The 16,349-nt window shown below is 44.0% G+C and overlaps 1 protein-coding gene across 1 annotated transcript in view; it reads right to left on the bottom strand.

The window, feature by feature from the left end:
• The window catches only part of PROSER2 (proline and serine rich 2), a 45,268-nt gene that overhangs the window by 23,112 nt on the left and 5,807 nt on the right, over nucleotides 1-16,349 (bottom strand). Inside the window, exon 2 of the mRNA XM_049626846.1 lies at nucleotides 1,355-1,571. Within this exon, the coding sequence (XP_049482803.1) occupies nucleotides 1,355-1,492 (138 nt within the window). The 5' untranslated portion in view covers nucleotides 1,493-1,571. The remainder of the gene's footprint in view (nucleotides 1-1,354; nucleotides 1,572-16,349) is intronic.

The raw sequence follows: 16,349 nt of genomic DNA, 5'->3' as shown, positions 1-16,349 counted from the left end.
GTGGCTTAGTCGGTTGAGCGTCTGACTTTTGATTTTGGCTCAAGTCATGATCCCAAGGTCGTGGTATTGAGCCCCGTGTTGGGCTCTGTGCTAAGCATGGAGACTGCTTAAGATTTTCTCTCTCCCTCTCCCTAGCTTGTGCACTCTGTCTCTTTAAAATAAAAAAAAAATGGGGGTGCCTGAGTGGCTCAGTCAGTTGAGCATCTAGCTTCAGCTCAGGTTATGATCTCACTGTTTGTGAGTTCAAGCCCCATGTCTGGCTCTGTGCTGACAGCTCGGAGCCTGGAACCTGCTTCAGATTCTGTGTCTCCCTCTCTCTCTGCCCCTCCCCTGCGTGCACTCTGTCTCTCTCCCTCTCAAAAATAAATAAACATAAAAAAAATTAAGAAAAAGAATTTTTTTTAATATTAAAAAAAAAAAAGAAACACCATCTACCAAGCAGGCTGCTTCGTGATACTTTGGAGCATACACTCTGCTAATCACTGCCAAGTTCATCTGTCATTTCTACATACTTCTCCATTCTTAAGGACTTCTAGTCTCCTGGATATTCAGAGAGTAATTTGTACTATATTTTTTCTTCTGGTGAATGCAATCAGGTAACATTTCACGTTACTGTGATGGTTTAAGAGAACATACAAGTAGGAGTCTATAAATTCTATCATTACTATTAACTGCTCTCTACACCATATGAATCTGTCTTATATTCAACACAACTGGCATTAATTTTAGGGCTGAAGGAAGTTCTGCTCCCACTAGAAGGGCCTGAGATAAACAACAGAGACCATTCGCAGTGCGGCCAACATTAACTCGCTCCTGTCCTTCCCTCTATGAAAACAAACGTCTCTCTCCTGCAACATGAGTATCTTGAGGGGCAAGGGGTGCAGACGGGTCACCTTTAAAGCTAAATGTCCTTTCTGTGAACGTCCCCAAAGCTTTCTCAGGCTGTGTAAGGGCCTGGATCCTAAGAGAGATGGATACAAAAGCACTTGTATTTGCAAAGAGGTAAAAATCCGCTTAGAAGTGAATTTGCTTTGCCCCGTGAGGCCTTCTCTCCTTTCAACCCTCCGCGAGCTGAACGGCAGCAGGCCCCCGCCGGTGTCCTACGGCCTTCGGGGCAGGGTCCTCTCGGCGGCCGGGTCACCGGCCACCACTGCGAGATCCGCCTGGCTGCCGAGCAAGGCTCGGCATCTGTGCAGACCCTACGACGATGACGAATCAGATGCCACCTGACAGAGCACGGATGCGGAGACGCCGAGCTAGCGAACCCAAGAGGATGCCCCGAGACGTGCCTCCGGGAGGCGGGGGGCCGGCACAGAATCAGCCAGCCGCCGCGGCGGAGCCAACGGTCACTCACCAGCGTGACACTCCTGGAGCGGGAACCGCTGCTTCCGCTCTCCAAGCTGCCCCCTCGGCTCAGGTCGCCGAGCCTGCCGCCGGGTGACGCGTCCGGCTCCATCTCCGAAGACTCTGACTGCTGGCGGCTAACAGGCATCCCCGCGGACCCCCGGGCCCCCGGGCCGCTCACAGGGAGTGGGGAAGGGGCCCGCGTCCCATGCTGAAGCAGCAGCTACCTGTGGAGAAATGGAGCACAGGTGGACAGGGTTAGGGGGCCCGGGCCTCAGTCCCAAGACGAAAGGCTGGGCGTGGGTCACGGTCATCCGGGTTCACAGCCTCGACCATCAAGACGAAGGGAATCAGGGGCGCCTGGGTGGCTCGGTTGGTTAAGCATCGGGCTCTTGACTTGGGCTCAGGTCATGATCTCATGGGTCGTGAGTTTGAGCCCCGCATCGGGCTCTTTGCTGACAGCGTGGAGCCTGCTTGGGATTCTCTCCCTCTCTCTCTGCCCCTCCCCTGCTCTCTCTCTCTCTCTCTCTCTCTCTCTCTCTAAAAATAAATAAACTCTAAAAACACAAAGGGAATTATGAGCCCCTAAGTTAATTTTTGTTTGCTCATTTTCATTTCTCCTTTATATACCTTTCCATTAGGAAGATGTAAGAATCATTTTTAATAGACTTTATTTTTATTAAAAATTTTAAAATTATTATGTTGCTTTAGAGAGAGAGAGAGAGAGAGAGAGAGAGAGAGGCAGAGCATAAGTTGGGGAGGGACAGAGAGGGAGGGAGACACAGAATCCAATGCAGGCTCCAGGCTCTGAGCTGTCAGCACAGAGCCTGACATGGGGCTCAAACCCATGAACGGTGAAGTCATGACCTGAGCTGAAGCCGGACACTCAACCGACTGAGCCACCCAGGCACCCCAATTTATTTACTTTTTTAATGTTTACTTTTGAGAGAGAGAGAGAGAGAGAGAGAGAGAGGGAGAGAGACAGAGCACAAGTGGGGGAGGGGCAGAGAGCCAGGAAGAGAATCCTTTTTAAGGACAAGATGGATGGATGCACTAACAATGACTTTGGTGCTGGAAATTTGATAGAGTAACGTTCTGAGCCCCTCCTTTATACCTAGGGCCAGCACCTTCATGCACCTTCACACTCAGATTCAGGATTTCCCTGTGCTGATTATTGATTCTAGTCTTTTCTACCTCAGACACCACAAAATTATGGTTCCTTTCCAGCTTCACTGCAGTTCAGAGTTGAGCAGAGTGACAAGAGTTAGGAAGTTGTGAAAGGAAGTCTGGTGACATCTCTGAGATTCTAGACTCTCTGGAGGCTGTGATGCTCTTGCAATTTCTACATAAGATACTAAGGTACCTTAAGTTAACACAACAAGGAAGTTCGTATTTTTACTTTCAGGAACAAAGACATTGAAATTCCCCCTATCAGCCCCTTAGTTTCATACTCTGACTCTTTTAGCAGGAAATTCAGCTCAGTCTCTGAACAATGGACAATTGAGTTCAACAAAACCTTCTAGAAGACCAAACAAGATTAATAGGGAATAAGGGAGTAAGCCTCTTGTGGAGGCTTATGGCAAGTGGAGAGACACAAGCCCACGTTCTTCCTTCCTAAACTGAAAATACTGCCAGGTGGCCTCACAAGCCCCTTTAAGAATACTGAGGGGTACGTGAGCTCAGAGATCCATCAGCACAACCGTGTGTGTGTGTGTGTGTGTGTGCGCGCGCACGCTTGCGTGTGTGTTCATTTTTAATAGAAACATGAACATCTGTGGAGAAAGCTCAATCAGTACTGAACACCTTTAGGTGGACTTTGTCACTTTAAGACCTCAAAAATTACGGGGCACCTAGGTGGCTCAGTCAGTTAAGCGTCCAACTTTGGCTCAGGTCATGATGTTGCAGTTAGTGGGTTTGAGCCCCGCATCAGGTTCTGGAGCCTGCTTCAGATTCTGTGTCCCCCTCTCTCTCTGCCCTTCCCCTGCTCACTCTCTCTCTCAAAAATAAATAAACGTTTAAAAAACTAAAAACACTTCAAAAATTACTGTGCGATCTTTTAGGGAAATCCCAAAGGTGTTAGAACAGCTCAAAAATGGAACTAGTCCTCTTGGTTTCTCTTCATTCTTCAGGTGAATCAGCCCAACTCAACTGGCAATTTAAGAGCAAGGCTAGGGAACAGAAGATTCTGGGCATATATGTACTTTTTGAAAGTTGGCCATTATTCCAAATGTTAAAACAAAAAGACTTAAGAAAACGTTAAAAGTTAAAACATTTTTTAATAGTAAGCAAGCCTCAACAATACACAGACTTTATCTAAACTGTCCACACAGCCAGTAACATTCCCCATCGCTGGGACCGTGAGTAGCCAGGGCCTGGGTGAGGTGGGCAGGAAATGCGAGAAGACACGTGGATGCTTCGATTCTTTCTGATCTGCACATTCCTACCCACTGACTCTGCTCTAGTTCCTTCCTGAACTACAGTTAAGTCATGCTCCAAGGAAAGGAGGGAGATGTGGGTCACTAACTTCCCCAGACACAACAGGGGGATGCAAGATGGGCCAGTGAGATGCTGATTCAGCCCCACGTCGAGGCAGGAACCGGGTGGAATTGCCTCGTCCACGGGGAAAGGTCTGGAATTTCGTGCCTGTGCGCAGTAAGAGCAGCATCTGAGGCGCTCACAGGACGGCCGGAGGGTGCTAACTTAGCACGCCACTCGAGAGCAGACCTCTCTCTTGTGTTCCTACACTTTTAAAAGCTATTCTGACATGGCAAAACTATAACCTTGAGACTTTGACAAATTACTGTCTTGAAAGAACAGGAGGAAGCTAACCAGCATTCCCCGGAAGGCAGAGGTTGTCGGGGAGAGAGTGAAAACCCTGGTCTGATGTCCTTCACAGGCTCAATGTGGCAATCTTCTGTGGTCTCCGAAGGATTAAGAACGAGGGGCTCCCTGGTCCTAGTTCCCTAGCAACTGAAATATGAAATCCATGGCGGTCCGTGGTGGAGAGAGCTAAGTTTTCTGAAGAGGAAGGGCAAAGAAGCAGCCCTCTCTCCTTCTCCAGTCTGGCCTGGAAAGGGGATGGAAGGAGAGAAGTAGCACGCCACACAGGGCAGACAGGTTTGACGGGAGTGACCACAGCTAGGAGTCCGGGATGGTCATTACCACCCTAAAATATTTAGCCTCCTTGTCCAACCATGGGTTCACTCTGGGCTTGCAAACAGCGTACTTCACAACGGAGACTAAGAGACCCCACAGATGAAGAAGCTTCTACCAGAGGAGCAGAACCAGCCTTGCTGAGAAGTCCCGACAGGCCCAACACCACAGGAGCAGGAATTTGAGACACGTGTGCTCATTTCCTGTTTATTCTCTCATACCTCCTGCGCTTATCTCTCATTATTTACTAGTTACGTCCTTCTCTGGAGAGGTCTAGTGTATCAGTTGAGCAGAGAGAAGGAGGTCAAGGCCACAACTGATCTACAGTCTTAGTAAATCTCCATCTGCCAAGCATTGCGGGTGGGGAGGATGGGCTATTTGGGGTTGCGGGACCTGGTGGGGCTGGTGGGACTGTGGGACTTAGGCAAGTGAACACCCTCCGGTGAGTGCACTGGAGACAAGGGAGGAAGGCAGCTCCTCTTCTTCATCTTCCCCACGCATTCCAGAAAGACCTACAATGACCTGGAGGCATCAAGCATGAAGCCCACCTTCACCGTCACCCCGCCCCATCTCAGTTCCAAATAGCTACAGTCAGGTGTACAGAACAGCCTCAGGAGCTAGGTCTTTCCATCATGCGTCCGAAAGCACCCCAACCTCCAAAGATGAATGATGCCAGTCAAAGCCCATCCACAGACGTGGCGACTTTTGGCTGTGGCACATACGCCCAGCTTGGGAGATGTCCCTGAGGCCTGCCCCTCCCCACCACTCGCCATCAACCAGCAGCCAGCCCTCCTGTACTTCTTCAGATGGATCCACCCCTTTTCTAGTCCCACCACCAAGTTTGGGACCAGTTTCCCCGGTGCCCACGTGATGGCAAAGCCAGCTAACTGCTGTCCTAGCTTCTCCATCTCCCTTCTTCCCTGTGCTGTTGCTGTGTTCTCACAGGATTAATCCTGGAACAGCACTTTGACCATTCTCCTAAAAGCAATCAACTTTAACCCATTCCCAAAAAGGCTTCATAATTCAAGTTTTTTCCCTACCAATCAATACATGCTTCAATTTGAGGCCTACCTTCCTCTCTGGCCTAAGCATATTCTTTAGATGTTTGCTATTTTCCTACTTCACAGTGAGCAGACAACAAATTGATGGGTAAGAGTCACCTTTTCCACAGAGGAACCTGATACAGGCACTGGTTTTTAATTCAGCGAGGTATCTGACCTAGACCTACTGAACGTATTTGTGAGGGTAAAGCCTGAGCATGTGTATTTTTTTCTGTTTTGAATGCTGCATATACTCACGATCCAATAAATAACCTATTTCAGGGGCAATAAAAGCAGTTATCAAGTTATTTTCCTAGTTCACCTAAGAGATGATATAAAGACTTTGAAACTGCTGTGGCCATAAGGCTGGAACAGAAAAACGTGAGGGATTAAAGGGAAGGGATTTTGAAATTTTCGTGACTAACAGGCAGGGCGGGAGTACAGTTCAAGAACAAAAAGAGAAGTGAACCGTGGCCGCCAAAATGCGAAACAGACTAAGGACCAAAAACTGTCCACTGAACTCACCAACCAAGGTGACCTCATAAAGAGCTAGCAGTACAGAGACAGTCGAGCGGAAAGCACACGACAGCAGACCAACGCGGGGACGGAGGAGTGGGGTGCATGGTGAATTGTTTTAGAAGCTGGGGTGTGATGTCCGGAGCGGGGGTGGGTGAAATAGGTGATGGGGATTAAGGAGTGCACTTGTTGTGATGAGCGCCAAGTACAGGAAGCGCTGAATCACTGTATCATACACCTGAAACTAATTTAACACTGTATGTGAACTACCTGGAATTAAAATGTAAAAAGTTGAGGTGTGACAGGAAGGACAAAAAGGCAGTAGCTACAGGAACTACTGGGTTGGAGAAAGGTATTTTGACTCATTGGTTTTGTTTACCTATTTTGTTTTGCTTTTAGGACTAGGAGAAGCCTACTGATTAGCTACGAGGCGGCGGCGAGAGAAGGTAAGCAAAGCCCCACGGAGAAACCCGCATTTCCAGGGTCTGCTGGATGAGATAGCCTGGTTGGCCCGTTGAAATGGTTTTCAGATGCGGGATGCGGTATGAAAATACCTCCGAGGACCCTCTCTTCCCGGCAGAAGGAAACTGTCCCATCATACAAAATGACCAGGGTAATTTAAAAAAGAACCAAATTGAACTCTTTTTTTTTTTAAAGAAAAAAAATTCATAGCAATTTAAAAATTCAAGTGGATGGGGGTAAACAGAAGATTTAGCATAGCTAAAGTGTTGGACAAATTTAATATTAGGCATAATTTTTTATAAACGTCACAAAGGATGAGGGGAGGACTTCTTTTAACCCAATTTAAGGTATCTATAAACAACTACAGCAAACATCACACTTAATGACAAAAACTACAGCGAACATCACTCTTAATGACAAAACATTAAAACCATTCCCATTATTACCACTGCTGTCCTCTACTGCATAGTGTATTTTAAGTACTACCCCACCTATAAAGGCAGGAAAAAAAAAATGCATAAGGATCAAAAAGGAAGAAACAAAAATGTCAGTATTTACAGGTAATTATGGTATTTGTAGAAAACTCCAAAAATCTCCTAAATTATTAGCATCAACAAGTGTGTTTTACAAAGTCACTAGATATAAATTAATATATAATAAAGTCAATTTCTATATGCTAGCCAGAAACAATAACTAAAAAAACATTTAAAATAACATAAAATAAAAAATAATAATATAAAACAAAATTGCATAAAGTATATATGTGTATATGTATATATTACTTAGAAATAGGTGTAACAACAAAAAATAAATTTAACAAAAAATATGCAAACTTTTTTGGAAAAAATAATAAAATATTATTGAAAGTCAGTAAGGAACTAATAAAGAGATAGCCACATTCAGGACTAAAAGAGTCAATACCATAAAAATGAGCTGTTCTCCTAAAATTGAATTGCACTGAAGCTATAGATGTGGGTTGTCCAATGAACTCTGGTCATATGTGGTTATTTAAATTTAAAGTGATGTTTTGTTTTGTTGTTTTTTTAGAGAGAGAAAGAGAGAGAGACCGAGTGCAAGTGGGGGAAGGGCAGAGGGGGACAGAGAATCTCAAGTAGGCTCCACTCAGCACGGAGCCCCACGTGGGGCTCGATCCCACAATCCTGGGATCATGACCCGAGCCAAAATCGAGAGTCGGATGCTCGACTGACTGAGCCACCCAGGAGCCCCTAAATTTAAATTAATTAAAATTAAATTAAAATATTCAGTCCCTCAGCTGCACTAGCTGTATGTCAAGCAATAATTACTGGAAAATTTCCATCATCCTAGAAAGTTCTATTGGACAGTGCAGCTAATAGAATAATCAAAATCACAACAGAGCTATTCTTAGAGAAATCCAACAGGCTGGTTTTCTAATTTTTTAGAGACTTAAAAAAAGGAGAAAGAATGTATTCGGAAGAACAAAGAGCCACGAACAACCAGAAGACTCCTAAATTTCTTAATTTGTACTTTAACTTGGAGAGTTTTTATTTTTATAAAGTTGTATTCATCAATCTTTTGGTTTATACCTCATGGGTTTTGCAGACTTAGAAAGGCCTTTCCTATTCTAAGGATGTCAACAAAACACTTCCTATATGTTCTATCTAGCATTTTTATGGTTTCACTTTTCATATTTAAAGATTGGGTCCAACTTGAGAGCTCTATGTCCCCACAGTTACGCAGTTACTCAAATGCCATGAATTGAAAAATGCATCTTTTCCACTGTTTTGAAATAGTAAATGTTATTTCTAAATGTTTACGTGGTAGGCTCTATTTCTGAATTTCCTATTCTGCTCCGTTGATATTTCTATTCATGAGGACTCGGAAAACACAAATCCTCAGGTGAAAATTGCAGTTGCAATGAATCTATCTACATAAAAATGAAAGACACTGTAAGCAACGCTAACAGAAAAGAGGCAGGCTGGTAGACGACGGTTTACCGTCTCATAAAAGGAACTGATAGCTAGAATATACAAAATATTCTTGTGAACCAACAGCAACAAGACAGGAAACTCATCAGGAAAAAAATAAAGAAGGAATATGATTAAGCAGTTCACAGAGAAGAAATCCAAGTGACTAAGAAGTGAAAGATGTTTAATGTTACTGGTGAACGAAAGAATTAGAAGTTAAAACTATTAACTACTGAAACTACCACATGCCGTTATTTTATACCTACTGGATTGGCAAAAATTAGATAACTAAAAAAATAACAAATACCAGCAAGAATGTGGGGCAACAGGAACCTTCATGTCCCACGGTTGGGGACTGTGAAATTAATACCACCCCTCCATGGAGCCGTCTGGCAGTGCTTCACTAGTGAAACTACGTCCTATGATCCAAAAATCCCACTGCTCAGTCTACGCCGTGGGAATTCTCCAGGAATACAGGAGAACTTTGCTTGCTGTGGAGTAGAGCCGGTGGGAATCTAGATTCGTCGCCCACTAGGGACTCCAAGAATAATCAAACCCTGGTAGACGCTTTTCCTGTGCAATACTGTATACCAGTCAGAAGCAATCAACTGGACAGTGGCAGGGATAAGTCTTGAAATGTATTCAGTGAAACGTTATAATCAGATTCTTAGCACAATTCCATTTACATAAATTTCCCACCCACACACAAAACACTGTATTTTACACCCATACCCAGGGACACAGGCCAGTGGCAGGGACAGTTGGGCACATGACTGTCCTAGAGTATACACCTGCTTGTACCTCACTCCTACTGCTGGAGAAACAGAAAAGGAAGATGACCTGGAAGTTTGGAGAGGAACGATTCATCAGATCATTGGATCACCTGGGAAACGTGTGAAAGGTCCGGCATCGGAGGAAACGATGCGGGACAGATGGGTTCCGACTTAATGACGGAAGAAGAGAGACCTGTGTAGTCTAGAAACCCCAAGGCAATGCAGGAGGGAAGTGCTTTCAAAGGAAGGAGAAACCACTTAAGATAAACTTTTCTTGGATTACAATTTAGCTCGAAATTAACCACGGAAAGGTTGATTTGATCCAGTTTACCGAAGAATCGAAGCTGGAACAAATATATGAAGTTCCCTCACCTTCAACTATTCGGCTTTATACCCACTAGGTGGGGGAAGGGGATCACACCTTACAAGAAAGACTCAGATGCCCTCCAGACAGGCTACACAAAACCACAAGGGTGATCGCTGCCTTTGTTAGTGCTGAACATGAATGGAAAAACTATCCATCTTAACCGAGTGATGTGGAACTAATTTTGCTCAGTGTGCCTTTGTGACACTTTCTAAAAAAGAGAACTGCCCCCACTCTTTACCAGGGTAAACTCTTCATAAAAGAAAAGACCCGGATTGTGTCCTAGGATGCTGAACCCCACGGACCTGTGGTTCAGACCCTCCCTCTGTCTAGATGCCACCTACCAACAGTGCTAAGATTCAGCCAGCAGAAGCACAGCTTAGCTGGGAAAGGGATAGAAATAATCCCAGAGACAGCCCCCTTCCCACGTCAGGCTGTGCAGGAGGGAGGGTCAGTGTGCACACCTATGAGTAACGGGCAGAATCACTCTCCACACTGAGTCCGTCAGCTGAGTCCCCCTACTTCCACTCACAGGAATTCTGTAAAGACTTGTTCCAAAATGTAGGGAAACAATCTTAGGAAAGTAATTATCTTTAAAGCTCTCTCCCAAGAAATCTCAATATGAGGATTTAAAAGCCAAGCTGCTTTCAAAGGTATGGGGGGAGGTTCTGACCTTCAAGAACATTAAAAATGAACGAGTTTCACAGTGGGAACTGTTTCTGAGTCACCACAGCTCATTATCACGAATGGGCTTTTTCGTATGGGTAAGCAGTGGGTGAAAATAAAGAGAACAGCCATTTTTACTGGAATGTACACACTCCTAGATGAAATAATCAGTAAACACAAAATAGCCATTGTTGGCCTTAATGCTAGTAGCTCTGCACAACATTCATTCATCTGAACACAAAAGGAGATGATAGGCACTTAGCTCTGATTTACTCAAACAAAAAAGGCAGGAGTCCTACTTTTTTCAGTCCTATCTGGTTCTGCCTTAATTCCTACTTTTATATAAATAGTGTGAGTTAAAAATGAGTTTTTATAACAAGATATTAACTAGAAGATGAAGCTATGAATGATACCAACTCTTTACCTTTTTTTGAGTTTATTTATTTTGAAAGAAAAAGAGAACAAGCTCAGGTGAGGGGCAGAGAGAGAGAGAGAGAGAGAGAGAGAAAGAGAGAATCCCAAGCAGGCCCCATGCTGTCAAGTGCAGAGCCTGACTCACGGCTTGATTCCAGGAACCATGCGTGAGATCATGACCTGAGCTGAAATCAAGAGTCAGATGCTTAACCAACTGAGCCACGCAGGGGCCCCTTTACTTCTTTTTTTTTTAAGATGTCATTTTTAAGTAATCTCTACATCCAAAGTGGAGCTCACACTTACAGCCCTGGGATCAAAAGTTGCACAGTCCACTGACTGAGCCACCCAGGCGCTCCCTCTATTGTTTTATTAACCCAATCCAGAAGTGAGACAGAAACTGAATACAGATATTCTCTTTTCTATTATTCAACTTAATTAGGGCTTTAACAGAAATTCTTAGACTAAACGAACCCTTTCATTTCTCCCCTAAAAATAATGTACCAGGCTGACTCCCTAAAAATGACTTCACGGAGGGTATCGCAGCACGTGGGGGTCTCTGAGAACAGCTCCGCTTCCGCCTTGCGCCCGGCGCCGCGCCCGCGCAAACACACACGGAGACGCCGCGTGGAGCCGTTGCTGGTCCCGCACATCCTCTTTCGAGTTATCGACTCTCAGTATCCTTGTTAAAAATAAAACACGCAGGACAGCCTTCGCCAGTGAGTTGTAAGGACCGAAACAAGCCTTCTAAAACCCGGGATTACTTCTCCCACCACAGGCCCGCCAGAGCTCGGAGGTTTTCGGCTTCCCGATCTGTACTGCCAAGGGACCCACCTGTCCGTAACACGGGGCTTACGGCGCCTCCAGCCCCGGCCCAACCTGGTCTCGTCCACCCTGTTTTCTACAATAGAAGCATTTTATCTGCCTGGTCCGCGTAATGTTCTGGGCAGGCTTGAGCCAGGTTTTGACGGGCTCCCCTGTTGCTCTCCTCCAAAGCCTCGCTCAGAAACGCAACCAGACCTTCTCAAACCCTGCTTCCTGCTGCTGCTCATCACTGGCCTCTCCACCGGCTCCTTCAGGACCCACTGCTTGTATTTCACCTCTCGTTGACGACATCTTGCTATCTCTTGGTCGCTCTGATGCGTCAGATCACATCCGGTTTCGCTATGCAGGGAATTCTTTTTTCTTCGATTAGACTACAAGAGCGTCGTGGGCAAAGCTCGCTCGCTCTCTCCCTCTCTCTTTTTCAGTGTAACTACAGGACTTTGGAAAACATTTGCCACAAAGTAGAGACTTACTATTCAGTCCTTAACAAAATTTACATGTTAAAACCATCTTATTATTTTTTAAGTTATAATATCCTTAAATCAGACCTTTGATCTAAAAGAAAAGCTTAGGGGCACTTGGCTCAGTAGGTGGAGCATGCACCTCTTGATCTTGGGGTTGTGGGTTCAAGTCCCACGTTGGGTATAGAGTTTATTTAAAAATAAAATATGAAAAAAAAAATAGAAGTTTAAACACTTAGGAGTTATTTCATACACGATAACTTCGGGGGCACCTGGGTGGCTCAGTCAGTTAAGCTTCTGATTCGGGCTCAGGTCGTGATCTCGCTGTTGGTGGGATCGAGCCCCGCATGGCTCTCTGTGCTGACAGCTCAGAGCCTGGAGCCTGCTTCAGATTCTCTGTCTCCTTCTCTCTCTGTGCCTCTCTCTCTCAAAATTATAACTAAACATAAAGTAAAAATAAAACATGGTAACTTCGTTGTGGTGACCCATCCTTTATCATATCCATAGACCAAAGCTGTCAAATTTAGGACAAGGTACTCTCATTCAACCTATATATTTCATATATATTTCGGTCAAGGGCAAATGAAGAGCACAGGGGAAGTAACTTTAAATACAGCCATAGAGGAGATGCTTCACTTAGCTTTATGAATTATGATCTGTTAAAAAGTTGGTGCCAATAAATACATTAGACTCACCCAACCAGTAATGCTTCCCAGTATTAACATGTAATAAATATCAGTATAAATGCATGCATGTGTACATCTGTTAAGTGTAATCCACACCCAAAATTAACTTAAAAAAATAAGCCCCTAACAAATAAACAGCTGAAGTAAAATAGATACATAGTAACTATTCTTTAGTAGAGGCTTTTCTCAATGTTGAGAAAACAAAAACCTTGGAAAGACAAGAAAGCTTCCAAAAAATACTCAGAAAGCCAACTGGCAAACTGGGAAGATCAAAGGAAAATCTTCCTCAGGCAGAAGCTGGTCGGTGCTGGGGGTAGAGACTTAGTTTTATTCTGGAATTTTAAATTGTTGATGCAGTCAACAGTTCAGCATCTTTTCCATGCAATTTTTGCTTTTCCTCTGAGTTGGTTTTCTTCCTCTTCCCACTAAAACATCTTCTGTAAGAATTTAGGGCCTTAAACTCTAACTGGCACTCAAGGGTATTAAATACAATTATACATTTTAAAGACTGGTAATTTTACTTCCCCAGAACAATTACCATGCTTTCATTTAGATTTTTTTTTCTTTTGAAAAGCTCTTTCTGAACCATGTCAAAAGCCAAGATTCATTTCAGACTGTCTCAACTGTGAATAGTTTCAGCTATTTATAGGAGACGGTAACTTACTGAGGGTAACTTACTGAGGCAGCACAGGAGAGTAACTGATGAGCCTACATTTAAGCAAACAAGTTCAGGGTAGAGGCCTCACCTAGCTAGGCTGGGTTAACAGGCCCTGAGGGCCTCCTACCATCCCTTTCCTATCACTGAACAGAAGATGTGGAAATTAGATATTCCCAAAATGAAACCTCATCTGAAAACAACCTTGATGGGGCACCTGCTCAGTGGCTCAGTCGGTTAAGCCTTCCAACTTCGGCTCAGGTCATAATCTCAGGGTTCATGGGTTCCAGCCCCGAATTGGGCTCTATGCTGAGAGCTGGGAGCTGGGAGCCTGGAGCCTGCTTCAGATTCTGCATCTCCGGCTCTCTCTGCCCCTCCCCCAATGGCACTCTGTGTCTCTCCCAAAAATAAATAAACATTAAAAAAAAAAAAAAGAAAACAACCTCGACTACATTTCAGAGGAGTTCCTTGTGACAAAAAGGAATGACCCACACAACATGAGGAAGCAAACAGAAAAGCTTCAACAAGAGCAAAATCTAGTTCTATTCTTATTCTTAGCTCATCAAAAAAAAAAAAAAAAAGTGACATTCTATACGCCCATTGCATTTCTGGATTCTTAAATTTAAAAAAATTTTTTTCTATTTTAATTTTTTTTTTTTTTTTTGAGAGAGAGAGGGGGATGGGGAGAAGGGGGAGGGGGGGGGGGGGGGAGAGAGAGAGAATCCTAAGCTCCACACTGTTAGCACAGATGCCAGGCTCGATCCCATGAACCGTGAGATCATGACCTGAGCTGAAACCAAGAGTTAGATGCTTAGCCGACTGAGCCACCCAGACTCCCCTTAAACAAATTTTGTAAAAGAGAAGAAAATGCCCATTTAACTTCTACTTTTGTTAAACAAGTTTGTGTGCTTTCTCTGAATTTATTCAGCAAATATTACCAGAGCACCCACTACATGCTACAATGGGGAGATAAAATGTCGTACTTCTTACTTAGAAGTAATAATTATGTCTTATTATTGTATAATGCTATTTTTTTCTGAGAAACTAAAAATTCTTAGTTGAATGTTTCTTTCATCCTCACAACAAAAGTAAAGCTGAGGTAATGCACATTCATGTAGCATTGGTATTTATAACACCTGGTTAGACCGGAAGTAGAGATCTGACTGACATAAGCTTATCTCAGATCGTACAGATCTAAATCCAAGCCAGGGGGGAGCAAAGCTCACACAAGACATCCTGCTGGGTCAACCCACCCACTGCCTCGGACATTTAACTCCGTCTTCCAAGACCTCCTATAGCCAGCCCTGCTGCTTGGATATATAGACAGAGGCTCCCTCCTTAGACACTTCCTGGGAACACCTTCTGTAAGAACTTACATCCCAATAAAATGGGAATTAGCTAAGAAATAAACAATATTTAAATACACTGTTTTTACATGAGTTTTCCAAGTTCACTGACTGCATGCTCACAGGGGTTGAAAAGGGAAGGGTCTAACAAGCCCACCGTTATTAAATTGAAATCACATAAAGTTGCCATTTGTGTAGGTCAAAAATAGCCGAATATTGGTAATTTTACACGGTTAACCTAACGTTCTTGGAATAGAACTGATAACTAGCCACGGCAAAAAAAAAAAAAAAAAAAAAAAAAAAGGTATTCTTTAAAATGAAATTGTAGTGTAAGTACGGTTTTACTCCATGTTGATACTAAAATGTTTTTTCTCTGAAGACACCTCTAACATCACACAAGGAGTCTGCAGGGGGAAAGAATGCCCACTACACAATATATTCACCATGCATACGTTGTAAAGACATCTGATTCATAAAGTGAAGTTGCCTGCACTCGTAGGAGCTCAGTCAACAAAGTCATTGGTCATCTAGGGTGTGTGGAGGGCAATTTAACATACAAGGAAACTATGGTCTGAAACCCGTAGGTCGATTTGGCAAGTCAGAAAGAGCTGGGTCCAGGTCCTTCGTTCTCTGCTCTGGAATAATGGGTGGGTTTTGTTTTTTTTTTTTAAACTCTTCTTGCACCAAAACATCTATTCAAGATTTGACATCTTTGGCACCATCCCCTTGTTTGTACCATCTTCTCTCATATTTCCATCCTCCCTTCCTCAACCCTGAACATCCCGTTCAACGTCAAGTTACTCCCTGGGTATACAGACGTCTACGCCACAGTGAAGCCAGAAGACGGGACCTGCTGTCATAACCCAACCCGCACGCCTTCCGTGGTTCATGGCCGCAGACACAAGGCTAAACTCCTCAGTGTTGTAACCAAATCCACATGTCTATCATTCTGATTTTCCAGCAGCCTCCTCTTGTTGGCCCAGCTCCACCATTACATCCTCCAACAGGTATTCTGATGCCCTGAAGGAAAGAGCATCTCTGCCCTCTGCTCCCAAAAGAGAGCAGTGGGCCTCTGCTACGGATTCCTATGGACGTTTATCCTACCTCCTTTATTAGGTCAGCGCTCTTCAAAGGCAAGGACCACACCTTATCCTTCTCTATATTCCCCATCGTGCCTACCAAGGCAGGAACTTAAATGTTCGCTAAAGTTCCTCAAACCCTCTGAATCTCTACAGGAAAAAATACCAAGCGCACCATTTTGGAAGGAAGCAAGTGACCAAACTCGCCTGTGTATAGTTTAGCATAAAAGCACAGGCATCTTTTTTTCCTACACGAGATAATTTCTTTAAGCAAAATTGGGCAACATAAACTATTTTAAGTACACTCACAGAATTAGGTTTGTAAAAGAAAGCGGTCACGAATCCTTAATTTATCCTCTTTAGTTTCAAGGTCTGAGAGGCCTGAGAAGTCATTTAGTCCTACCCGAAATTTCGCAGACCAGCAAACCAAGTTCCAGAAATGCAAAGTGAGGAACCCTAGAAAATAGGAGGAAGACGCCCTCACTTCCAGCTGAGTGCTGCTCTTTTTCCCTATGTCAGGCACTATTAATATGTTAATTTAAAAAATAAAATAAAATAAAACGTAGCTGCAGACATCAAAAAAGAAGCATGTAAGGACTGGTATGTCTGTATACCCAGTGAC

The sequence above is a fragment of the Panthera uncia genome, chromosome B4, assembly GCF_023721935.1.
Source record: "Panthera uncia isolate 11264 chromosome B4, Puncia_PCG_1.0, whole genome shotgun sequence".
Taxonomy (NCBI): domain Eukaryota; kingdom Metazoa; phylum Chordata; class Mammalia; order Carnivora; family Felidae; genus Panthera; species Panthera uncia.
This window is presented reverse-complemented; position numbering and strand designations above follow the sequence as displayed.